The following is a 27316-nucleotide window of genomic DNA, read 5'->3' as shown; positions in this document are numbered from 1 at the left end:
GACTTCTTTCAGCAGCTGAACTCCACTCGACAGAAACTATTCATCTCCACCCAGGCTTTGGCCCTTGTGGAGGCTGATTCCAGCCGGCTCTTCCCGAGCATCTCCCCACGGCGGCCGGCGGAAGCTCGGCGGCGGCCGGGAGAGGATCAGCACCACGGCCAGCGCCCCGCGGCCGCCCGCAGTCGGCGCCCAGGGGAACCCGGGAGAGCGAGGGAACAGCGGGAGAGGGAATTCCTGCCTCCGTGCTGATGCTTTTTATGGGGACCAGACGCCAAACAAAAGGTCAAAGAATGATACTTGACCTCCTCAACTACACTTTAAACCCAGGAAAGGACAAAACTCTTTCACTGACACAAATGGAATAGGAAAGATATTTTTTCCTTACCATCATGTTTCTCACAATGTTAGACTGAAAACAGTTGGTGCAGCCATAGGTTTGTTTTCTTTCCTCATTACAGTAAGTGGCAATTTTTTTTTTGTCTGCTAAGGGCAAAGGTAGTTGCTGCTGATTGCCAGATCTAGTGTTAAATTAAGGAGCTGAAAGAGAAAAAATATAAAGGGGAGAAAGAGACACATTATGTTCAAAAAGATCCATTCTATATTTCACCCCAACTCCCAGCGAAGAAACGTGACAGATGACATCCCTTACTGTGATGGCGCAGGTTCTGCAGTGAGACTGATCCGCAGCACTTCCATGTATGTCCTTGGAGGTGAGCAGGAAAAAGTTAGTGAACCTCTAAAAAAATGCAGAAGTACAACTAGCATCGACTCTTGCTTTCAGCCAAAAGAGGAAGACAGAGACTGGATGTACTCTAAAACTCAGGACTGCTTGAAGTACCTACAGGATCTGCTAGCCTTGAGGAAAAAATACCTTGAAAACATCAACAACTTGAAATCCATGCATATGGCTCCAGATTCTCCAGCATCCACAAGATCATCCAAAACTGGAAAAAAGTCATTACTTCCACTTCCTTCCAAAGAGTCTTCTAAGGTAATTTCCAAAAACTTTTGCCATGTGCTTAATGTTAAGCAACAAAATCATCAGAGCTATATCACCTATATTGATTTTCTGCTTTATTGTTTTCAGCTAGTTGTCATTTTACTGCTGCATCATTTGAAATGTTGCTAAATATGATAAGATTCTTTCTAAGTAGTGTAAAATTAGGAATGAATGACTGGTCACGGAAGGAAATGTATATGTCTATGTTTGAGGTTGGGGAAATGTTGGGAGAGAGAAAGCAGGAAAAAGAAAAAGTTATGAGAGTATAGAAAACATGTTATGAAAGAGCAAGCTCTGACATTCTACTTAAGCAGCTTGGAATACTTCACTATGATTACTTATACCTGTTAATGACTGACAAGTATAGTAATCCCTGGATTTCTTGGCAGTCTTCTTGTTGACAAAATTACTTACACAAAATAATTATTAATTCACTGAAAGGAAGAGAAATTTTTTTGAGTGGTCAGTTGACTTGTCAGTGCTACATTTAGCATTGGTGCAAACTCTACTGGTAGGATGTGGGGCATGAGGAATTCTTAAGGGCTCCTTTTCTGTTCATGAATAAGTTGGTGGGTCATTTCTAGACAGCGTAATCCTTCAACCTTTACTGTAATGATACTACAAAAATGAGACTGGAATATCATCTCTGGTGCATTATTTTATGCAGATTATTTTAATGTATCCTAGAAATAAAAGCTTTACAGGTTTGCCTGTCACTAAACAGTTCAGTGGTTACTTTGACTAGACTTGATTCAGTGAGGACAAAACAAAGGACTGCAGCAAGTGGAATGATCTGTTTAGGTAACGTGACTGCAAACAAAACTTCAACAGGACACTCACAGGTTATCCAGTGCAGTTTCTAAGCTGGATAGTAATGGGGATGGTGGGAAGAAGGAAAGTATGGCTGAACTTAATGATTAGGCCAGGTTAACTTTAAATAATGTTGCTACCATATTTAGATATTCTGTCACAGCAGAGTGTTGAAATGGTTCATGAACTTCTGAGATTTGCTGCTGAAAATACTGCTTAAGGAAAACACCAAAAGCTGAACTTGTTTTTTGGCAAACAATTGGATCTCCCACAGTCTGAGGCTGAGTGCTGTCATTTGACTTTGGCCAGCTAGCCCCTGTGTACAAACAGCCCTGGTACTGACTGGCATGCTCACTCCATGAACCATCCCCTTGGAAACAGACAGGAACACCAGCAGAATCATTCATCCATATGAATCATTCTTGCCAACACAAATGGCGGGGACACAGCAGCACACCTCTGGCTTTGGAAAAACCAGGGAGAAGTCAAGAAGGCTTTTACAGGACTCAGGTTATTCTTCTTAACTATACATTTTGTGTTCACAGATTGCAAGGTTTGTGTTATCACCAGGCTTGAATGGCTTTGTCCCAAGCTACTTGTTCTTGTTAATTTACCTGTCAGTGGAAATTCACTTATTTTTCTAACCTGCTGCATGATTTATGGGAAGGAAATTTGTCCAGACAAACCTGTCCTCATGGGAGTTTTGATCCAAATATCCCTGGGTCCTGGACTAAGACTGACCATGGATTCAAAATGTGCCACTTGTGTCTAGTAGAAGGAAAGAATAGAGGTGGGTCAGATGCTGGGAGCACATAGGCATTTCTTTAAAATACCTTTTAACCAATAAGGGCTTAGTCATAATAGCAGTCACTATTTCCAGTAGATGTGTGGTAGCAGCTATCTTTTACCACTTCTGAGGATGTCAATCAACCCATAATGTCAGGAGGGGAACCAGCTAGTTCATCTCTCTGCCTCCACAGAACAGGGAACAGGCTGGTCCTTCAGAGGTGTGACACGGCCCGTATCCTTTTGTCTCATTGAAACCCAGGGTAGCAATTTTCTGAGCTGGTATTGCAGCCTGACAATATACCTGACTTGGACTAGCAAGGAGAAGATATGTCCTTTCCTTAGGTAGAGCCTGGCAAGAATTATTCATCCCATATGTACCTTCAGAATCACTAACCAAGGTTTTATGACTGCTTCAACATTTATACATAGGCATTTGCTTTTCATCAAGACAGGCTCCTAATTTTAAACTGTGTGGCTTTCCTGTGGGAATTATCACAGTGTTGAATGACTCATATTTTAGAGCACACCATCCTTTTTCATTTCAAAAAGACTTCAGCAATTTAGATCTGGATTTATTTCACCTAACCTAGGCATTTTAATAAGATGCTTAAATTAGTAACAAAGTTACCCCTCAATTCCTTTTCAGCTGAGAGAAAGAGCTGCCTGCAGAGGAGGGTTCAGCCTACTTAAGGCCTGACTCATCTTCTGAAGGTACTGGAGCCCAGCATTAATTACAGAAGGAACCCTGCATGACTAAATTTCTAATGTGTGTCTCCTTAGGAGCCTAGTGCTAGGCAGAATAAATTTGGCCACAAAGCCCAGCTGTCACTTAGCCACCCAATTCAATGGCCTGGTGCATGAATTTTGAGGGATTTCGGAACACCTGGCCAGTCGTGCCCAAGTGGAAGATACTTGTTGAGCATGCAACAGGATGGATATTTGTTAGACTGCTGTCCTGCATTTGATTTCTACACTGTGGAGTAGTCTGGACCTCTGTTTCTTTTCGGACGGCCTGAATTGTGGCATTAGATACATCTTTCATATAGAGTTTGCTCATTAAGGAATCACTGTGCCCAGCCCTTGGCTAATTTTTTTTCCCTTTGTCTGATCAACAGGCATCCTTGGAAAGAAGAGGCCCACAGTCCAGTTCAGATGTAAGAGAAGCAATAGCTTTCTTTGACTCAGTCATTGCAGACCTGGATTCAGAGAGATGGAGGAGAGTTCCTGATGTGGATCTGCCAAATGTGGATGTTGATTTTGATGGTGCGGTATAAACCAGAAAAATATGATTATTTTTGGGGTGCAGAGGGTAGAGGGAAGAATGGCATTGTGAGAGCATGTTTTTTTAAAATTAATTTATTTAATTAATCAGTTGTTGTTGCCGCTGAATACGAAATAGGTCACACGAACACAGCTCGAGGTGTGGTGAAAGGAAGAGGGAACTTTATTTTTTCTCTCAATATTTATAGGTTTCTGACCACGGCCAGGGATTGGATAGTCAGGATAACACCTTCCCAACCAAACTGGCCATGAGAGATGTCTATCAGAAGACGTGTATCAGAAAGAATGTACACATATCTATGTTTACAGTCACTGTCCTGGGAAAGTCTTTAGAAAACTATGTCAGCAAGCTCAGAAGCTGAGTTTTCAGGGCGACAAGTTGTCTTCTAGTTTTGCTTCCCAAATCTAGGACCATTACATGCAATATGTGAAATTACGGTAATAAGTCACTTGTTCCCTATTGAATGGGTGTAACTATTTAACGTGTGGTCATTACATGGCAAAGGTAGCATGTGCAGGGTTGGAATAGTGCTTGCCTTCTTCTCAGGGCTGGGCTCCACCATTGCATTTCTACCTCAAGCTGTCTTTGGAAAACTATAAAATGTATAGATGTATTTTTTCTTTATCTTTTTTTTTTTTTTTTTGATAAATGGCTGGATGACTCCTTTCCAACTGTCAAAAAATAAGTAATTTTGTGATTGGGCTAACTAACTGGGGTGTTCCGTCAGATGGGATGGGATTGCCCAGAGAAATGGAGATGTGCCAATCTAAGGTCATCATCTCTCCTGTATAATCAGCAGAGGGATATAGATATTTCTCACCTTTGCTTCAGGCTGAGGTGAATATCTGGAGCAGGTCATTTTAGCTGTGCCCAAGGAATGTATTTGAAGGGACTAGCTCTCACATACATATTTATACTGCAGGTGTTAAAATTCTAGATAAAATTAATCCCAACCCAAGTGATATCCTGCAGTGAAACAAGGTTTGTCTCTTGACCTTAGCTCCAGGAAGGACCTAGTAAGCACCCTGCACCCTCACTGTGCAGATAAAAATGTCACCCACAAACTGTTAATCCCAGATTTTCTTCTGTCTTTCAGTTGCTACCAGTACAAGTGAACACAGTTTGCATTCAAACTGGATCCTTCGTGCTCCCCGGAGATACTCACAAGATACTGCCCAGGCAGCTAAGGCTGCAAACCAATCTCAAAGAAACAGTCAGCGGAGAACCACTGGCTCTAGGAAAAGGTTGGAAAGGCATCCCATGTACTTGCCCAAAGCTGTGGAAGGGGCATACAGCACTTTAAAATTTAAGCCTAAAACACGCAAGAAAGAATGTTGAAAGAAGAATGTTCCCTTTTCGCTTGGAGACAGAATATATGAAATAGGGCATGTAAGACCCGCATTTTAAATTTTCTTTTTTACCACTGATCCATCACTTGCACTCTAGAAGTGACCTGTGCAGTCACTGAAGGTTCTTTGTGGGGGGACATATTTTAAGCCATGGCTATTCCAATGTTGGATTCATATGAGGGTTTGATTCATCAAATTTTCTGTGCCTAACAACACTGCTTTATCATTCAGCTTGGGGGGAAACTCCAGCTTGACAAACCTTTTTTCTAGTGCTGTTACAGATAATGATTCAGAGATTGCCTGGTGCAGTAAATTTTCTTCTGACTCCAGTGCTGCAAAATAGTTCAAGGAATTTGGCAAATATTTTGGAGCTTTTACAGCAGTGTTTAAAATGTCAGAGCAGTGAAGCAGAATTTTCTCCTGTTGATTATGAAAATTTGTACGTGCCATCATTGACTCTATGTTCTGAGAGTATACAGCAGCACCAAGACACACTCAGTCTGCAGTGCAAACAGTGAGGGAATCAGCATTAGAAACTTGTGTTTGGGGGAATAGTGTGCTCCAGTGATTTTTGTACTCTGCTTGCTGCTGGAAATGGTTCTGTTGTTGGATACACAAAAATATTCACTGCATGCAAAAATGTATGCAACTTTTTTCATACGGTTACACCATATGGTAGTTTTCATCTATTTTAACACCCAGCTGATGAATCTAGACACCCCAGTGTACACTAGAAAAGCTTAAAGTCATGGAGAACATTTTGTGAATAAATTGGAACAAAGGTTGTTCTCAGGCGCAGAAGATAACTTGCAGAGAAAGCCACCACATCACCTTTAGATTATACCAAATATTTGGAATTCTGCTACTCCATCATTAAAGACAATATATTGGGATGAATGCAGTCTAGAAGTGTTCCTCTGCATCTTAGAGGTGATATGTATTCCATGTGATACTTGGAATTAATAAGACTCATGTTCTGCCTGTTTTATCCAGTTCATACTTTGTCTTAAGAATTTGCTAAGGTGTTTGGGATCAAGGTTTTGCTTATTCTGTTGTTTTTTTTTTCATCTGGCATCATTCAGCTGGTGCTGGACTATGACAGATGGGTCATGGCAGCACTGGTGTGACCAGCTGGTGGTTTGCTAGTGTCTTCTTGTTTCTATGATCAGTAGTTTTTGTGTCCACAGGCTTGGATGAATTTCCTAAGGCACTGGCCATCAATATAGCCCATCTGATATACCAAAACCTCCATGAACCTTGTACCCTCACAGAGAACATGGTAATTGGCAGGTGGTAATTCCTGCTGATTTGTGTTCCCAGTCTTTGGGACTAAGTTATTCAAAAAACATTTCTGCCATGGGTTGCAAGTATCTCTCCAAATTTAATGATCTAGGCCACTTTCTGTCATAAGGTAGGAAAGTGCCAAAATAACATATGTTCCTCCACTCAGAGCTGGCATCTCCTGTTTGATTACAGCATTTTGATTCTTTTCTAGTGATGTTTGTGAAGGAGAGGGAGGAATTGTTTCTGTAGCACTTAAATTCTGGAGGTGCTTTTGCTGCTCTTGGCCTAGTTTGCATCCTCTTGAAAATGGCCACTTTAAACAACATAATTGATACATACTCAAAAAAAGTTTAAATTAAGGTCTATGTTTTGTCTCCCTGATGTTGGTGCTTTTCACAATAGGCTGTATCCTTTCTACTGTGTTGCTGCCTTTGTACCTCCCCAGTCCTGTACTGTCTGTCCTGAGCTAAATGCCCTTAAAACATTCTGCCTCTGACTGTGATTGTTAAATTCCACTCAGCCAGGTGGGATAGCCAGAGCACAGCATGTTCCAAACACACCCCTAGGTTCTGGCATGTCTCAAGGCTGCAGTTCTGTGTATGTGTGAGAGAAGGGGGACAGTGCTCAAAATGGTATATTTTTGGCAACTGTGTCACCCTGAAACTCCTCTCCAAACAGAATTTCATACTGAAGTTGCTGAGGAACATTTTTACTGAGTGTGTGGGCATCTTTTTGCTACTAGAACCTGCAACATGGATGAATGCTGACAGAAAATCTCACCATCTTGTTTGAGTTACTATAACAGAACAGGCATGTGCATAATTAAAATACTGATGAGAAGAAAGAAGAAAAGGATTCCAATGTTGTTCTGCCCTGGGCTGTGTTTCATGTTCATAGTGCCAAGGTTTTATGCATTGGAGTAACTGATCTCTTCGCTATTGTTTTAAGAATGCATTTTGATGTGCAGAACCAGACCGCTTCAGCATGTGGACCTTCCCTGTAACCTCTTGTCTGTCCTTGTAAAACAGAAACATCTCTGCTCATCTGGCTGTGACAGGGGGTAAGGGTCCCCCTGCTGTCCAACACTCCAAGGTTCAGTGTGAAACCGGGTTTGATTTCATGAATAAGAGACAGAGTAGGGAAAACCAGATTCATAATTTCTATTTGGGTTCTGTGATTTCTTTTCCCCCTGTTCTTAAAGTTCACTTAAAGCCAGTCATCATCTTAGGAAATTCTAATTAAGTGGGTAAAATAAACCAGTTTTTCTCTGATAACATGTTCTATCATCTATCCCATAAGTGCAGTCACCTTCCCTCTTCTTCTAACATATTAGCCCTTGTATGCTCCTCACTGAACATGGTTCAGCTCCAACAGAGCTATGGAGAGCAGTCCCTACATCTTAGGGCACTCTCTGGGGAGGCAGGAACTGAGACTTAAGGGGTCTTGTGCTGCCTGTGCTAGAGCAGGCAGTTAAGCAGAAAGGGAGCAGGAGAGAGGAAAGGGGAGCATCTCCATCCCCAGTGTCAGCTGTCTCCTCAGAGAAGGATTTAGTGTGGATGGCAGCACACACTGTACTAGTCCAAGACAGAACCCTGCCCCTGCCTGGTACTGGCTCACCCTAGGCAGCTTTCTACACAGTTGCCAGGTACACTTGGCTGCCCTACAAAATGCTCCCCTTCTGCACTGAATCATTCCCTCATGGCATTGCAGGCAGAGCTCTCTGCATGGACACTGAAGGGATTCCCCCTGTCATGGTTGTGTCCTCTAAATAACCTTGCTGCAACATGCAGTTATTTTTAGGCGTTGCATCCTAGAAATTCAGCACCTCCTAGAGGTGTTCTGACAATGCCAATCACACAGAAGAGTTGTTCATGACTGGCAGAGCTCCGTATGACCTAGATCTTTTGAAGAGATTATTAGTGAGCCCTTTGGGACATTTCCCCCAGGCTGTGGTAATGAAGGGCATCAACCAGGAGCTCTATCGATCAAAAGGCTGCTGCCTGCAAGTGCTCCCTGCAGCACCAATCCCCAAAACCTCTTTCCCAGAGTGTGCTGGAAGAACAGGCAAGATCTTTGTGAAAACATCTCATATTTTGTTTCAAATCCAGTTCAGTTGAAGTATTAGGATATGTCAGGTCCCTCTAGCTTGTGTCTTTGCTGAGTACTAGCTCTGAAGGGGCCCTGGCTACAAATTTCTTTGACACCCCATCCTCAGCTGTCTTTGAGAAACTAAAAACACTGCATGCAAGAATCCAGCAACTGAAGAGAGGTGAAGTCTCTTGAAGAAATCGTGTCCTGGAGGATTCAAAACAATTTTGTCCTTTTGCGTTGAGCAACACAGAGTAATCGCAGTGCATGTAAGTGAAGTGAAATCGTGTGAGTCCTTGGCAGAAACTGAAGAAATATAGGCAGCTAATGGAAAGTTGGCAGCTGGACAAGATGTATGCTCTTGTTTGGATCTTGCAGTGCCACAAAGTTATGATGAAGGCAGAAGGTGTCAGCATCGCCTTGAGTAATGCAGGAAGTCCTCCGAGGTAATACACAGAAAATTACATGGTTATCTGCTGCTCCAGCTTTGAGGGGGTGTATTAAATATATTAGATTCACACCTAGTGGGTGTCTTGAAAATTTTCACAGCTGTAGGGTCAGTTTGTTGTTCTGCTTGGGTAAATTTGGGAGAGTGCCTTCTGTGATTTGATGGTGGGGCAGGTCCACAAGGAGATGAAAGCAGGATGAAGCTGACCAGGCTGTGTTTAGGAGGCTTTTGCCAACTTTTGGACCTGTAGCTCTGAATTATGCCCATGGTAAAGAGAAACCAAGCTGCATAAAGTCAGTGGAATGATTCTAATTATTGTGAATTTAACAGGTAGAAAAACATGTTCCAGAAGAATTTTGAGGGCAAATCATGACAAACGAGCTCAGCTGCTTCAGACCAGACTGAGAAGCAGAAGCTAAAGGTTGTTGTCTGATTAGCAGCAATTTAGTGCATGGTGACAAGTTTTCTACTACTAGGCTTGTCATATTAAAATATTATCCATGTTTTATGGTCTTGCCTTAGCAAGACCAGGCATCAGCACCTGAATGACTCAGTGATTATGATACCTTGACTCCTCACAGAAAATGAGGTAACCTGTTAGAGAAAATATAAAAAGAATCTATGGAATTAAAAGTGATGTATTCCACCCTTTTATTAAAGTGAGATTGAGGAGGGAGCAAAACTTAACCAAGAAGCTTGTGGGCACTAATAGGGAGACATGGCACAGGACACCGAAGTAAAATGTGTGATTGAGCACAAAACTTACACAATTAAGTGCTGGGGGCTGTCACAGCATCAGCTCTTGAAGATTTCTTGAAGGGTAGCTAAAACTGTGCCTTGGCCACACGGTGGCAGTTCATTCCTAGCTATTCTGCAACCCTCCTATTTCTGTGAACAACAGGAGACCTGAGGATGAAAGTAAAAGGGAAGTTTTGTTCTGTTTCATCAAGAGACAGTCATTGTGTGTGTATCTGTTATTCACTTCTGGGCTCCTTATTTCCCAGGCAGTTGTTTGGCAGTTTCCAATCAGCATTAATTCTTTAAATAAGTTTACTTTTCCAGGGAGATGATTTCCTTGGGATGTAAACAGCCATGACATCACAGGGGACACTGAGACCTCAGTAAATCGTAGCTGAGATGGTGACCACTTGCCTTTGACTGTGTTTGGAAACAAATAGTCAAAGAAATGCCATCACTAGGAGTAATGAACTCTCAGGTACAGAAAATACAAAAATGGATTAAAAATAATAAGCAGAAGAATTTAAGATTCAGAAGTTTTGTCTTGAGATAGGTCTAAGCTAAGGGTTCTGACCTGATTCTGGAGTTTCTTCCAAGGCCCAGGAGAATCAATATGTGAGGTTTCCAGTTTCTTGTTTTTGTTTTGTTTTGTACAGGGGTTTGTAATGCTGTTATTCCAGAATTTGCTAATCCAAGCAGTTTGATTAGTTAAAAACTAACCTGCTCCTGCTCCTGCATCAGCTGCTGCTGTCTTCCAGGGGTATGTTTATATTTAGGGCATGAACTCTAAACTTCTAAAATATTTTTCCTCTGTTTTATGCCAAAATACTAATTTAAAGGGAAAAAACCAGAAAATGTCTTTGCACTGCTTATGACTACAAGTCAGCAATGGCAGATTTAGATGGCTCTGTGGTCTCAAAATGTTCAGACTAATAAGGTTCCCTGCATTAAAAAGGCCCATCAGCCCTGGCACTGCTCACATGCAGGCTCTCAGACTGTGCTTGGCTGTGGCTTGGTGTGACCCCGAGTCCTTTTAAACTGACAAACATCCTGCCATCATATTCAGGTATTTGTACGGGGAGCAGCAAGGAGAGAAGGGGCTTGATCAAGAATAAAGATGCTGTTCCTAAGTTAGAGCTAGCTGCAGTATCACTTTACTGAGAGAACTGATTCATAGCATTCTTACCCTTCAATAGCTTCACTTTTCAGTTTCCAATATGCAGAATTAATTTTACCACCCTCACATCAGGGATACAGATCACTGCTGTGCCAGGAAAGTGAGGAGTTTGGTGGAAGGACTCTGGTGCAAGCAGAGCTGACCTGCAATTACAGCTGAATAATCCCAAGTGAGTGCACTTGGGGCAAGATTTGCAGTCACCCTGAGTGGGATTTTCAGAAGGCAAGTAACTAGCATCAGAGGGAGTAAAGTGACTCTGACAAATGCACTGGAGCCTGACTCCTTCTGGAAAAACTGGTCTGCAGCCAAGCTTGAGCAAACACAGCTTCACTTCTAGGAATTAAATTAGACTCATGAGAAGTCCAGAATTATCCCAGTCTGTCTGCCTGTAAGCCTACTAACTTTCAGCCCTGGAGTTGTGTCATTCTGAGAGTAAGGACTGTCCCACACCTCTGTCAGATTCCTGCAGGCCTTGCTGCTCTCTTCCTGTAGGGTTGTGGTTGTTACTGATCTTCCCATTTAATTTGAGCCCCAAGAATTTGTTGACAATGTTCCTCAAAGTTCAGTTACTCACAAAACCAGAATTTGTATAAATGCTTTGTGAATTTGAGAAATGCTGCTGCTCTTATATTCACACAGTTATGACTGAGGGCTCTTGAAAGAGGCATTCAAAACTGATGTACTATTAAAAAAAGAAAAAAAACATGAAGAAGAGAAGAAACACATCTGCTGTGCCGGAACAGCAGTGAGCCAGAGTAACTTGGTTGCTGCAAAGAGAGGAGAGCAGAAGCTGCAAGCTGACAGTCTAACCCTGGTGAGCTTCTTCCAGAATCACTGTTTAACATGAAAATGTGAGGTGAGAGAACAAAAATCCAACAGGAAGCTTTGAATGTCAGATAAATATGCAAATTTTTGTGTGGTGTTCCCAAAAATACCAGTTGCCTTCCACTCAAATCTGAGATCGATTAATTTCCTCTTTTTAGTCTGTTCAGCTATATGGTTCAGCTATATTGGTTCTAAAAAGATTTAAAGTGCCCAGAGATTATTTTCTTGTAACTGTCTTTAGTCACACTCTTCCTTCAAAATTAGCTGTTTATGGAAACTTGTATTATTGATGTCAAGAATTTAGGACTGGGGGTCAAAATGAGCAGAACTATTAAAAAAGTGAATGTATGCACAAAGAAGGACACTGTTCTTTTTTTAGGGGCTTGCCATCACACTTTAACTAGCATTTCATGAGTTTTTCCCTTCTTATTCCGTGAGGTACAATATGTTAGTGTTTTCCCTTCCTTTGGTATGGATTTATCAATTCATGTCTGAAATGTCATTATAGACATCTTTGGTGAAAACACCTGCTAAAAACTCATGTATTTGGTCCTCCTGAAGAGAAGTGCTGGTCCAAATGAGAATTTTTGTAATGGGGTCAAAGGGGGTTAAAATCTGATTACATAGTGAGAAGAATTATCAAGAGAATTGGGGTCCCAACAGCTCTGCACTTCACAATTATAATTAATTCTGAGCAGTTTGTGCCAAAATTCAATGCTGAGTCATATCCCCACAGCAGCTGAGTGACTTGTGCTTGGTGTTAATCAGGAAAGAACTCAGAAGAAACAAAGACTTCTCACATCAGTGGTGACAGATTCATTTGCCCATGAGATTAAGAATGCCTTAACCATTTACCAAGTTTACCTTTCCTTGCTGGGGTTTCATGTGTCAAGTGTGGTAAAACAGACTTGTTCATTTGGCCAGCCTTTGTCAGGAGGCAGACAACAGCTGACAGAGACCCACTTGGCTCAGTGGTGACCCTCCACCTTCTCCTAGGTGGAGGAAAGCTGAGAGCCAATGCCTCACCAAATGGCAACTATCCTTTGAGGGAGATGGCCTTGACTGGAAGAACTTCCTGAGCCAGGGAAGGGGATTCCACCCTGTGCTGTGGCATGGGCTAGGAAATGCTCCACTGGGAAACTCATGCAGCCCATCCCTCCACAGCCCTGGTTCATTGACAGGAAGGATGATTTCATTAAGCAACCACAGAAAATCCATTTTTAGCTCTAAAAAATCCTCAATGAGTTCATAGCTTGTCGTTAACTGAGCTCATTACTTTTGGGGAGTGTTCTTATTCGGCAGAAATCATAAATAACAGGCCCATGGCAATGCACAGCTTAACAATGATGATACTAAGGTAAAAATGAGTAGTTAGGTCTCTTGCTAGTAATTTTTGAAACAAGAGTTTCAGTGCCTGCTAGGTGGTTTGCACAGCACATAGCTCCGTTCCTCAGGAAGGAATTTCCAACCCAATCTACATTGCTTGACTTAATTATTAATATGAAGACTAAACACAGACAGATGGTAAAATAAACTCTGTTAGGTTGGTGTGAATCTGAAGTTCCTTCCACCAACATAACTGGGTGCAGATATTGAGCCAAAACATATAGAAAATTCTTGATGTGAGTCTGAGATGTCACAGTTTGCACAAAAAAAGACCTGAGAGTCAAGTTCTTGGCCTCTGGGGCCCGTATATCAAACCAGAGTGGATGGTGACATTTGTAGGGATTTTCTGGCTCTTTTCAGCATGCACACACATGCTTAAGTTGGGCCTCACTCTCATTTTTTTCTGGGTCTGGCAGCTTGCTTTCTGTGCTGAGCTGATAGTAGTTTTGTCTTTCAGATGTTTACTTGTGTTGTGCCTGCAAGCTCGCCAGAAACACTCAGGCTGTTCTGCCTGTGCTCTGATTTTTTGCTCTCAGCCTCTGAAATGGTTTTGCATGCAAGTGTGTTTTATTTCTCCTTCCCCCCCAACCCTACCCCTCACCTCCCACTATAACTGTATTTCTCTGGCTTATTGCACTAATATCAGGAGAACAGGAAGAAAAATTTAATGATAGGTGTAGCCAAAATACAAGAGCATCCAGAGAAAGTGGACTGACTGATAGAAGAATTTTCTATTAGGTATAAAGAATCTCAGACATGGCACCCCATGACACAAACTCTTCTTGGCAGGGTACCTGGGCTCCTCTTCAATCTGCATAACTCTGCCTGGAGTGACTCTTACCAGCTAAGGACTTGTGCATCCAGCACAAGCCATGGCTCAGGCTGATAGCCATTCATGCAGGGTATTCATCTCGGGCTAGGATGGGTAGGATGGATCACCTTCTCAAAATACCTTTCACAATCCATAAAGGGCTGTCGCCAATTAGCTCTGACTACATGCAGGACTTCTAGCGATCCAAAGGTAGGTGAAATGAACCACAAATCTTTCCTTTGCAACATGTGTGATATCTCAGAGCAGTTGAGCCTGACTGTAGTCTAAATATATCTCTGTCTCGCCCTCTGCAGTTTTCATGCTGCTTTATTGATGCTTACAGGGCAATCAGAAAAGAACTGAAAATTAAATCAATGCCAGTAGCTGCACTGGGAAGGTGTTTGAATTTACTCCTGGCTGCTTAATGCCATTTGTATTGAAGATCTAGAAAGCAATCATGGCAGGACCTATCTCTTTCAGAAGTTCCACTAGGAAAATAAGAGTGACATCTATTTATCTATTTATTATTTATCAATCTGGGAATCCAAATTCTACTTTTGGACATCTTGGTGTTAAACACTCCTATCAACTCCTGCTATCTCCATTTCCTTCTCAGCCTTTCCCTGCTCCCACTGGGACAGAGATTCCTTCTTACTCAGGTTTTTTGTAGCATCTGACACACTAGGACCAAGGTTTTGTCTGGGCCCTCTGGAAGTTCCTCAGATGCAGAGGGACACATACTCTGATGAATGATTGATGATTCTGTGTAATTTTTTATCTGTGGCATCGATTGATCTTCTTTCTCAACCCGTGAGGAGAAGAGAGCTCTGCACTTAGTTGAAAATACATAGGATAAAAGAGATAAGACTCTCTAAAGAGATAAGACTAAAAGACTACATTTTCTTTCCTCATGTGGCTATTTTTTCCACTTCTGTTTCTGTTTGAGGAATCATACCTCCTGGACAAAGCATGGAGGAGCCCTTGCATGCCCATTGTGTTCCCCTCAGCCTATCACTCCAAAGACCTCTTGACAGGGATTGATCCAGTTTCCTTATTTTTCCTTGGAAATTCCTTTTATAAAATCAAGAAGTTTTGAGAATGCTGTGTCCTGCTTTCTGGCTCCCCTGTATCCAGTCCTATCACTGACAGGATCATTTTCAGAGGGAACTGGACTGGCTGATTTTACCTGTATGTTACCTGAATCATTGTGCTCCATATTCCCCAGAACCTAGGCAGGAATCAGAAACATCTTCATGACTTGTGCTCTGAATGATGATGTTACTGATTCAAGTAACACATGTGAGTAAGTAAATATATTTTGCTCCTTCTGTGTGGCTTGGAGAGCACATCTGTGCCAGAGCCTCCTGGCAGACTCTGCAGTCAGACCAAGATGTTGGGTTGTTAGGAAGTTCAGACTTCTGTATGTCAGTGTCCACACCTAAGTTAGAAGTCTACACTCCAGGATGATGGAGATCTAGTCAATGGATCAGGTGAAGTCTGTGGTAGTTCAGCTGACCAGATGTGTACAGCTCCTCCAGGAATGAAGGAACTCCACAGACCCTGTCTGCTCACTCAGGAGGATCTCAGTCTCAGGTGCCTTTAAGCCTGTCCTTGAGGCTGTCCCTCCAGAGTGATGGAGACATGGACATGACTGCCCAGTGCATGGAGAGCACAGCACCTCTGTGTGAAGAGCAGTCCTTGTTCTCTGAATTCACACTTGCACAGGATCAACAGCCTTCCCTGGTTCTCCCTGTAGACAACCAAAGCTCCTGAGAGAAGCAGCCCTTCTGTGGGGCTTGCCCCAAACTACCCTTGAATTTCATTAATAATATAAATAGAAATCTTTGTGAAGTAGACAGAAGGAAGGGGATGCCTCATTCAAGTAGGTTAACTTATTTTCATGATCTTTGCTCAATATATATCTCCTAGGTCAAACAGGTAGCATGCTGAATCCACCAGCAGCTTTAATGTCCAAACTTTTCTTAATGTCTATAGGTCTTTGGAAGTTCTGCTCTGGAATAAATTCACTATCTTTTCATTTAGAAAGGAGGACAGAAAAAATTCTTCTTCCCTGCTCTTTTCCCAGGGGAGGCCTTTGTGACGTCATGCCAGGCAAGTGCTGTCTCACTTGTCCTGCACCCAGCCAGGCATGCTCTGGCAGTCTTGCTCTGAGGATGAGTGAGAAGAGGACACTTGCTGAGAAAGAGTAGTCACATGCAGGAATTCATATTGCCAAATATTTCAATTTTTCAGCTCCACACCCCTTCTACTCCTCCCCAGAATTTAATGGTCGCTTTTCTTAGTCCTAAGACTTTAATTTGATTGTAGCCAAATAGCAGTGGTTATGCAGCTGGTGTATGCAGTGACAGATACTCTATAAATAACACAGGCAGAAAAAAAATTGCAGTAATATTTAAAGAGTTGGATGAACATTTTATTTTTTTGTTTATAATTTTTGGTTAGGTGTGTGAGACACAACTTCCTCTCTATTTTAGGAACAGAATCATAAATTGCTTGGTGTTCCCATTTCAGAAAGACACATAATCTTGCACACACCCCCCCACCATGCTCCACCCTGCCCCAGCACACGCACACAGAAGCTTCATGATTTGAAGTTTTTTACTCTGGATGAAATTATGATCCAGATGTTGAATTTGATTCTTCTGGTGTAAATCTGGAATCATTATGTCTTGACTTATATTCTTTGAGTTTTAAAAATCTGTAGGAATATGAATCATTATTAAATCTTGCTGTAGTTGTTACGTTACATGGCATATTATATACTTAATTTTCCTGTTGATGTGCTAGGTAAGAGCTAAAATGTAGATTGAACTAGAGAGAGAAGGGAAAATATGTTTAATCAATAACCTTGGGTGGGATTTGACATAGAATAATTTACTTTAATCATTAGGACATAATATGAAGCTATGACTGCTTTTAAAGAAGGCCATCTGGAGTCTGTTGCCAGAGTTCTTCAACAGTAAGTGCCAGTGGAAATTTTTAATCAGGAGGAAGAGTGCAAAGAGGGAGAGAAGCATGTAGTATTTCTTGTGCTGCAGAAGTTTAGCAGCCCGAAGAGGAAAACAAGAATAGACAGGAATTTAGAAAACGGAGCCTTTCATAAAGGTAATGAGGTGCATTCAATGATTTACAGAAATGAGGAAGATTGCTTACAATTTTCTGTTCCAGTTTGGCATTTTTTTCATCTACCAGAAATATTTCAGTGATAACACACATTAGAGCCTTGAAGTCTAAAGAGGGATATGGGGATGAATGAATTGGATTGTCTTTTATCCTGCCATTCACACAGGACAATTGTCTGTGAGCCAAATCAAGGCAAGTGACAGTGTTTTATACAGGTGTAAATGACTGAAGCGTATTTTTCAAGGGTGATTCAGCTGTCATATTTTGGATGTCTATTTTCAGATGAGATGAATTGCCCTGCAGAAATGCTTGTTTATTTTTATTGACTATAAAGGCAGTGTGGGGTGACCAGCTCAGATAATGGGAAAAAGTAACAAAAATGTGCAAGAGAGTATTTGAGAATAAGTGTATGAGCATGTAATGAAAGAATGTATCATCACCCTTTCGCAGACTGAAGCAAAATTAATCTTGCATGCACCACTGCCATCTTATGTTTAGTAAGTGCTTATCTTTCAGCTTTTGTGTTATCTAAGTGCATCATGTTAAAACAGTCTACTAAGATGATTCATGTCATACACAGGAACATGTGCACACTCACATATGTTCTTCTCTATGCTGTTCCCTAGACAGCACAAGCTGAAGTTTCACAGCAGACAAAGCTCTGTTCAACATTGACATGAAATTGAGAAAAGAAATCCTGCTGGGATATCGTGCAGAGTGTGTGAAATTAAGGGAAGGTGAGAGAACATCCTCTTTATCTCCCGTACAAGGACCAGAATGAGTTATGGGTCTCAGCAGTGCAGACACTTTCCCACGAGGGAGACAGCCTGCTGAATATAAATATTGTAAGCAGTGAGTCACCAAAGGTGATGTCATTGATTTATGCAAGGATTGCAGAGTTTGGATTTGGTGAGAGAAGTTTTCTTGTCTAAGTGCAGCCAGACCATGATATGCAGTGAGTTTATTTTCTTCTGATTGTCATAGACTTTTGCTTAACTTATGTTTGTGGTGCATTGGGTTATCTTCTCAGGAAAATATGTATTCTGGATCCCCCTTCATTTCTTTCAATTATTTTGTGTGCATTTGTCCTGAAAAGAAGTTGTTTCTTCAGCAGTTATATAATTGCCGTGATTGCTTATAGAACTAGGAGACAAGAATGGTCCCATTAGCTTTCCAGAGAAGTGTCTGAAGTGAAAAAACTCAACACACCTTTGATAGCTGTTGTCAGATGAGACATTGATATCTGGAATGATGATGAAGAGGAAGAAACTATTTACTGTAAGAATGGTAATTCCTCAGGTTTTAGGTAAGCACTGCTGATGGCTCTACTACCACCACTAGTGTTTATACACACATGGACATACATGAACACCAGCTAAAGGAGACATCCCAGTTGATGTCACCATTGACCTAGAATGTGCCAGGATTCGTGTACAATACATATCTGTACACATTCCCAGGTGTACTATGGTTCAGTGGTTGTGGGTGACTGTCTCTGGCTTCTTCTTCTTCTTCTTCTTGAACTATTCCACTGGTCAGCCACAGAATTTCAATAGGCTGTGGCAGGCAAAGCAGTGCCATTTCTACCAAACTATATGAACTGCAAGTATTGCTCTTCTGTGTCCATGGGAATATTTGTAATGAAGAAAGAGTAATCTCACATGTCACAGGAGGGAGGCAGCCTCCAATGTTATACAAAGAAGTTTTGTATAGCAATAAAAAAACATGTTTGCATTATTACGTCCAGGATCTTTCTTTTTCTGTCACCATTTTCACAAAACTGGTTTTCTAGGTTTACTGCAACCTCCAGAAACCACTGTTTTCTATTTTTACATAAAAAATCATCCCATGAAAGAAATCTGAGAAATTTTTAGAAAACAGTTTTGTTAAGATATTTTGTTTTGTGGAAAATAAAAATATTTTTTTATTAATCAGTTGAGGCTCTGCTACCAGTTTATTACAAATAAAGAAGATTTATGAAGGTACAAAGAACAGAAAGACATTCAAGACCTTCAGCAAGGCTTTTTTTTTTTAGCACCATTTATGCCTCTCAAAATCCTCTCCATGGTCTTGGTGTCTCTATTTTTTCTAATTATGTTCTTGTAAAGGTAACTTGTAAATTATTTCTAATCCTGTGATTCAGAGGAGCTTGAGGCTGAAGATAGAAGATACTGCTGTGCATTTGCTTCCTAGTCTGTGTTTGATGAAGCAGTAGAGCAGTATAATTGGGTTAACATGGAACTAAACCTTTATTTCAGAGAAACAAGTCTACGGACTGGCTCCTTACCTGCACAAATTGCCCCAGCCTATTGGGAAATTGATGCACTCTTTCCTACCTCATGTTGGAAACTGAAGAACACCACATTGTCAACTTGCTGCTTGCATTAATATACCTGGAAAATGAAAACCAACTTATTCCTAAAATGAGATGTATTTCATGGCTGGGAGACTGGAGCTCTGTCACCTTCATCATTAGTGTTTCCCAAGGGAAGGGGCTCAGTTTGTCAGAAGTCTGGTGTCTGTGGAGTCACAAATCTGGTAGAGATTAAAGCACAAAAGTTAAGGATTTGGTTGGCTGAGAAATCCTCTACAGTCAGTGGGGAGAGGAAGATCTTGCAGAACACCCTCCGCAGAAGTTCAGAGTTTTTTAATTGCCTGTCTTTATCTGTTGATTACAGTGGGAACTTAGGGGGACTCTTGTGCTTATATTGTGTGATGAAGTCCCTACATTAAGTGGCTCAATGTGTCATGAACAGTACTGATATAAACATTGGTCTCCTGAGATATTTCCTCAAGACAATAGCAGCAACAGGCCCCTCTTCCAAAGTGGGGCTGAAAAACGGTTGCACATCATTCAACCTCTCCTCTCCTCTCCTGCACGTATTTGCAAATAAGCACTGTTGTTATCTTACATTTCTAATGAAATAGAGCTTTTTAAAATCCCTATTCATAAATTTCATTCACTCAGCTGTGTATCAAGCAAGCAGATATGAATACTGAGTTCACATCAAGTGTATGAAATTCAAGGGCCTGTTTATATAAATAGTTTGCTGTTGTCCATCTGCCAGTTACCTTCCCCATTTTGAGCAGGAAAAAAATGTGTTGTCAACTTTGTTCTCAAAGCAAAGTGAAAAAATTAATCTAACACAGGGAGAAACACAGCCTGTACTGAAGCTCAGAAATATCTTTTTGGTTGTGTCTTTGTGGAAGAAATCAGAGAGAGGAGAAGATTAAAAAAATACCCAAACAAAACCAAACAACACAAATCTAACAAACAAAACAATTAAGCAACTGAAGGTTTTGTGAATATATGTTTTATATAAACTCAAATATTATACACAATATCAGCTTTTCTAGAGATTTTTTTTTTTTTTCCAATTAGCAACCTCCATTTCCAAGCACCTGGGATCCTAAATGCAATTTTCTGACATGGTATGGGTTTTTTTCATTGTTTCTTTACATTGTCATGGCAGCTCCCAGTGAAAAATTTAGTTCTGACTTCAGTGGGAGCAAAGTCAAGTTGCCAATGACACATTAAAAAATCTTTTAATTAATGCATCATTACAAATGAGGTTTGCTCTATTTTTGTTCTTCTTTTGGAACATTTTGTCCATGTCTCCATGAAAATGACACCTGTTGATTAAAATGTCTGGAAAACATTCCAAGTGTCTTTCATTCTCATCCATGAAGAAAGTCCTGATTTTATTGTGTCATAGGGAAGGGGCTGGAGATAAAGGGTGGCAGCAAGGAGAGGATTTGCTTCCTAAAAAGCCTTTCAGGTGTACAGAACTCTTCCTAGATGGCTAGATATGGTCTTCTTCTATTCTGTGGCCAGGTGCATCAGCCAGGCCTGAGTTGCCTGTAAGGGAGTTGATTGTCTACTTCTAGAGAGTATAGTGGAGAAAAAAGAGAATACAGTGTCTCCAGTGAATGAGGTATAGCTCTGTCTGCTGGGGAGTGTGATGACCTGAGGACACAGAGTACCTCAGAAGGTGTGGGAGGCTTCCCTTAGTTGCTTATACCAGCCTGTTACCTCAGCTTTCCTTCCAAGAAGTCTTGGGATAAGTTCAAATAGATGTGCCTAAATAATGTTAAGCGTAGCTAGATTGTTTTGTTTTTATTGTGCATGAATCCATGGGTTGGGAAGCTGTGAAGGAGAAAAATGTGTCTGCTAATAGTGTCATTGACCCATGCTTTTATTTAAAGGATAATCTGGCATGATCTGGGTGGAGCCCATGCAATTTAGTATCCGCTTATGTTCCCTCAAGATTTGCAGCTTGGTGTAACTAGAGGAGCTGAAGGTGAAACTCCCTGACACTGCATCTCACGATGTGGCGAAAAAAAATAAAATCTTCTTGTGATGAACCAGTGGCACCTGGCAGAGACAGAGCTTTCTAATCATCTGGAGAGGAAAAATGGAAAAGGTACAGGAATTTGGAGGCTGAAAAGACAAAGAATGTGCTGTATGTCATGCTGCCAAAACACATTAGGTTAAGAAAGTTTAAAGAATCAGCTTGGTTCCTTCCTTGGAGGTTCCTTCCTTGTTCTCTATTTCTCCTCATATGTATGGTCTTACACATTGCAGCCCCCTTTGTAACAGTGCATTTACCAGAGCAGTCCCAAGGTATTCTTTTTCTCCAGGTAATGAATTACAACACCCAGGGCATACAAGTGTCATCAGGGACACTTGCAGCTGTGATGATGGGAAACAGATGGCTGCACACGAAGAACAGGCCTTGCCTGGGAACTCCACCTAGGAGACTTACATCGTAAATTCATGCCTGATACCACTGGTACAAAGCTTTTTAAAAGAGAACCCTGTTATGAAGAAGTAGATGTAGAAGTAGAGAGCTCGTAGCGGAAAAGCAAGACACTTCTGGAATGTGTATTTTCTGATCTTCAACCTGGAATATACCAGCTCAGCAAAGTCCCATACAACACCTACTAAAAAAGCCCTTTTTAGCCACTACAGCTAGAGGTGTCTGACTGCTTCTTGCTTAGCACACAATAATTTGCTGCCCAGTGTGCATGTGTTTGCATTAGAATTCTGAGCTTCGGCGTGTCTGCACAAAATGGTGATGGTGAATTTGGAGTTAATGCTGCAAATTTATGCCTTTAGCATGAGGTCCCCTGTGTGGCTCCTGGCATTTGCACTTCTTCAGGCAAATCCGATCTATAAACAGACGCAAAATAGAAGTGGCCCAAATTCTGTCCAACATGTCTGAGGATATTAGAATACTCAGGCTGGGATGTCAAAAGAAACTTTGAAGGGAGAGGTCCATACTTCCATCAGTGTAATTCAGCTACCAAACAGGGAAAGATGGGAATCTTTCCTATACTTACAGAAAGCTTTTCTTCAGCTATCAAACCAAATAATAGAATTTTGGCTAGTTACAGAAATCTGTTGTCAAAGTCTATTACTGACTTAGTCAAATAAGAATAGAAACCTTTATGGAGAAATGTACGTCTAAGAGCTGACTTCTTCCTCATGAGAATTTGATTCTTGCACAGTACTCTTCTATAATGTTATGACAATCACAAATATCTATTCTGTCTGGGAGCCCTTCCAAACAGTGGATATGATGAATTCAATGTATTCCAAGTTTGATTGATTTGGCAGTGTCCATCAAATTTATAAAGTAAATGTTTTCATTATGGTTTTCTTTGGTGGTTGATGCTTTTGTGTGTGTGTTTTGTTCATTTGGGTTGGGTTTATGATGAGCTTTTCTTCTGTCTAACCCAACAGAACCTGATGTAACCATCACTTTTGGCTAGAGCAATCACACAGCAAGGGTAATTTTGGAATTATCTACAGCAGGTTACTTTGGAGATTTAATTTTGGGGATGTCCCTAAGATCATTCAAATCATCATGAGTCAATGGAAAAAGGTAGGTGAATCAGGGAGATGATCCAGCATGTCTCAGTGAGACATCAAGGGAAGCTGTAAGTGGAGGTGTGGACACTGACACCCACACACACATACCAGGTGAAGAGAATTATTTTCACATTACTTAATATTTCCACCCACCACCTAAAATCCAGGTGCTTAAATGGAGGAGTAAGATTCTCCTAACCCTCACCTTGTAAAATTTCTAGCAATTGCTTTACTCACACAAGAGCCAATTGTTGGCAGACAGATCCAGACCTCTCAGCAGTAGCGTGCTTCCCTGCCTGGACAGATTTCCATGGGCTCAAGGCCCCTCAGAGCAACTGGGTGTACTGAGTGAGGTAATAACTTGGAAAGGGTGTAACATCCACCAGCTTCCATGTTTGGATTTTTTTTGCTGGCAGGCTCTTCTCTTTCTGCTCAGGCTTCTACCTGGAGAAATTCTAGCTACAGAGGATCTAGAGATTCCTTGAGTATCTTGGACTTGTCCTCTCTAGTGCTTCTCGGAAGTTCTGCAAGATTGGTGCAAAATGCGGGACAAATGAGTTGGAACCAGGCTTTCTGTGAATATCCAATGAAGGGAAAGCACAGAATAGAATGGTAAAGAAGGCAAAATATATACAGGATGCAGAGAAGTTGCTTGGGGACATAAACATTAGTTCTTTGCAGGTACCTAAAGATTTTGTGGAATAATTGAGGCAACTCCCTTTAAAACAAGGACTTCAGATTTATGTTTACCCATACCTGCAGAAGAAAAAGGAACCCATTTCCTAGTAGTCCTGATTCTGGTTTCCTAATTTATATACTCAGGAATATTCCAGCAGGAACGTGTTGTTTCTGATTTATGATTCACACATTTTTTATTGGTTGTGGTCTTTCAGAATAATTCACAGATAAAGCAATTTTTGGGGCATCCAAAAGAGCAATGCTTAAAAATAAAATTTCCATGACCTGCATTGATTTAGTACCTGGCACAAATCCTAACCAACCCTAAACTCAGCAATAAATAACTTACAAGAACTGCTTTCTTACTGTGGCATTGCTTCCTTCACTAGTGAACAAATAAAGAGTCCAATTCTGCATTCCACAACCGGGCAAAATTTCTGCTGATGTTAGTGGGACTTTTTTCCTCAGGAGCCTAAACTCTGGTTTGCAGCTGTCATAGTAGTGACCCAGTGGATCGAAGATGGTCCACTCTGCTCCCTGTGTAAACCTGAGGTTTTCATCTGGCTCTTACAACCTAGTCACACTGGGCGTCACTTCAGATCATGCAACACAGAACAATTCTGGGTTTATCTGCAGAGGAAACCGTGCCCAGTTTGTGAGATAAAGTAATTTACTTGTTGTTACAGAAAAGAGGAAAAAGTGCTCTTGTAATGCACTTTAAGAATTGAGCACCATGGAATCCTTCTGACTTGCTTTGGGCATTACCGACACATGCTCTCACAAGAACAGACAGAAATACTCATTAAATAAAGTCACGAAATGCTGCTTGCTGTGCTTGACATATAACACCTTCACATATTTCACACCATCAATAACTACTCCAAAGTGCAATAACAAACAGGAAAATAAGTGTGCAAATGAAGCCTTAAATGTCTAGAGCAGATTCCTTTCTGAGAAGTCTTGCAAACCTCTCTTCTGCTCAAAAAAATTGCTAGCAACAAATAATTTTTACTAGCACTGCAGAGCTAATGGAGCTGTAGGAGAGAACTCTGGATTCCTTTCTGATTCATGCTTCACAGTGGAATTGTTAAGTTCCAGTTGCAGGATTTTTTTTTTCCTAGTGATGATGTATGAGCCAGAAAAGAGCAAAGGCCGAATGGTTGCAGAGCTGGCACTCATGAAGGGAATTTCCTGGTAGAAACGGAACAAGTCAGACCAGAATCCACAAATATGGACCCTCACACTCTCTTTTTTACCAGCTCATTTTTTTCCTGGTTTATGCATGAAATTTGGGTATTTAAATGAAATATGAATCACAAAAGGTTTTGCTGAGCCCCAATCCTGCAGCATGACATGCCTGGGCAGAGTGCTACGTGTACAGGGAAGGAGTCAGAAGAACTCCATGTGGTTTAGCTGTCTACCCATGTGCTGTGCATTGGGAGATACTTATTGAGGGGTTATTGAATTCTACTTATTGAACTCTGCTTGAATTCTTTTGTACAGCACTTTAATATCTTGAAATCTTATCTTCCATCCAGCTTTTTGGTATCCTTTCTTTGTCAGAGTAAATGAGGTTTTTGATATCTCTTCCACTGCAGGTAGATCCTTATCAGAAGTAGCAAACAGTGGTATATTGGTTCCTTGGAGTGTTGGGGCTGGCATTATCAGGTGCTTTTGTGCCATGATATATAAAAGAGCATAGTACACAGAAAGCTGTTTTCTCCCAGGACCAATTACAGCATAAACTGACATAGAACAATAAACTATTGCCTTGGGTACCGCTGCCCTGGCTATCAAAATACTGTATGCAGCAGTAATGAGGGTGCCCTGTCATTTCAGTTTTTTAATTTCCTTTCAATAATTCTTGGTTCCCATGTTGGCATAGGCTTCCTTATCCTAACTTCCACATTTCCTCTTGTGCAGAAATCTGCTAAATTATAAACTTTAAAATAGATGGAAGAAGAGAAACTAAAGAGGAAGTGAAAGGGAAAAGGGCTTTTCAGGGAAGTATCTGCATGCAACTGAGGATGAAATCAAAGCCTCCCTGCAGCCAGGCTGAACAGAAAGGTTCATACAGGAGGCCTGCTGGCCCTATATAAAGCAGCTAAAATAATATTGCTCTGAATTGTGGGAAAAGGCAGCAAGCTCAATTTATTTTGAAGTGTCAACTAATTCAGCTATTCTCCATTTCAGGTCTAAAGAAAATCCCTCAAGAGATTAATTTCATATCCCAGTGCCCAGCTATACCTTCTTTTCCCCTTTCCTGTTGGCTGTCAGCAAACACACTGGATGATATAAAAATGAGATAGCAGGATGTCTTTTGAGAGCAGATATGGAGGAAAATTGGTGCAGTAGACATAAAATGGGATCTATGCCTCACCATGCTGTGGAAACCATACGTGTAAAATGTGGTAAATACTGCCCTGGCCCAGAACAGATAGTGACCAAACACCTGGAATTGGAGGACACAACACAAAACCTGTGTGAATAGCATACAGAATTACATAAGTGCTGAAGTTTCTTTGTTGCAATTACCTCAATATTTTTTGAGAGTGTTGGTGGAAGGGGAGAGGAGAGCCAGCAAGCACTCAGAGGCAGGAATAGGGGAGCATGTCTTGAAACAATCTGGGTAAACCACTAGAAAGACATGCAGAAGGACAAAGCAGCAGGCAAAGAGCTTGGCAGTGGATCTGGAGCACAAATATAAATTTTCTACGGGGTGTAGGAAAGGGAAGTTTAAGTGATAATTTAGATTTAGAAACATGACTTAAATGGCTGGTTTTGAGCCTTTTTCCAGCCCCAGGATTTGGAATATGGACTGCCTCTCACCTTCACATGCGGCAGCCTAAGCTTGCACAGACGGAAGTGTCTCACTGGGCCGTGTACACCCTACCTTCTGCCAGTGGAAGGCAGACAAAATCTCTCTTTGACTAACACATTTCTGCCCCCAAGAGGAGAGGATTTCACTGCATCACGTGCTTAGTGACCTGTCTTTGAAATACCCGTGGGTGAGGCATTGACTCCTATCCTGCAGTAAATCAAACGAACGTCAGCAATGTACTGTGAAGTGTCCCAAGAACCTTGGTCCAGATGCAAACACTTTGCCTGTTTGTTGGCTCATATATCACTGCATGCAGGGATGGGACCTCACCTTAGAGTGAAATTCTGACAGAGCAGGAGCACTCATGGCAGAAAGCAAGTCAGCAGGATCCCACTTCACATCTAGAGAGATGAAAAGGCTGTTGTTTCTGGCAAAGACTGTGTTTTGAACCTCAGGACTGTAAAAACAGCAACAAATTTATGAATTCCTCTTCAATGCATGCAGCCACCAGCCTCTAGCCAGTACATGTGAGGAACACATATCCTGTAGAAGCACTAAACATGCTGGGACTGAGGAGGACAGCTAAGCTCATTCCCCACTCTTCATGCCCATGTTACATATGGGAATAACAACGTGAAGTTGGCAGAACATGGTCAGATCAAAGGTTTGTCTAGGTCAGCATTCTAGCAGGAGGCAGTAGAAAATCCTTAGGGAAGATCTTTAAGAATGGGAAATGCAGAGACCCAGGCTCTGGTTGGCATCCTGTCCTGGCTTCCAGCAGTCAGAAACTTAAAGGCTTTCTAGGCCTGGG

At 41.4% G+C, this 27316-nt stretch overlaps 1 protein-coding gene across 1 annotated transcript; it reads left to right on the top strand.

Annotated features, from left to right (window-relative positions):
- Positions 1-577: 577 nt before the first annotated feature.
- On the top strand, positions 578-5219 carry C2H13orf42 (chromosome 2 C13orf42 homolog). Its single transcript, XM_088051291.1, has 3 exons — positions 578-991; positions 3715-3862; positions 4978-5219. Exons 1-3 carry the CDS (start codon positions 578-580, stop codon positions 5217-5219), a joined length of 804 nt encoding a protein of 267 aa, XP_087907417.1.
- The last annotated feature ends 22097 nt before the right edge of the window (positions 5220-27316 follow it).

This window comes from Pseudopodoces humilis, chromosome 2 (assembly GCF_049639895.1).
Source record: "Pseudopodoces humilis isolate 2021_Gansu_Grassland_sample_001 chromosome 2, ASM4963989v1, whole genome shotgun sequence".
In the NCBI taxonomy this organism is placed as follows: Eukaryota; Metazoa; Chordata; class Aves; order Passeriformes; family Paridae; genus Pseudopodoces; species Pseudopodoces humilis.
The sequence above is the reverse complement of the archived record's forward strand: the minus strand, read 5'-3'. Positions and strand labels throughout refer to the sequence as shown.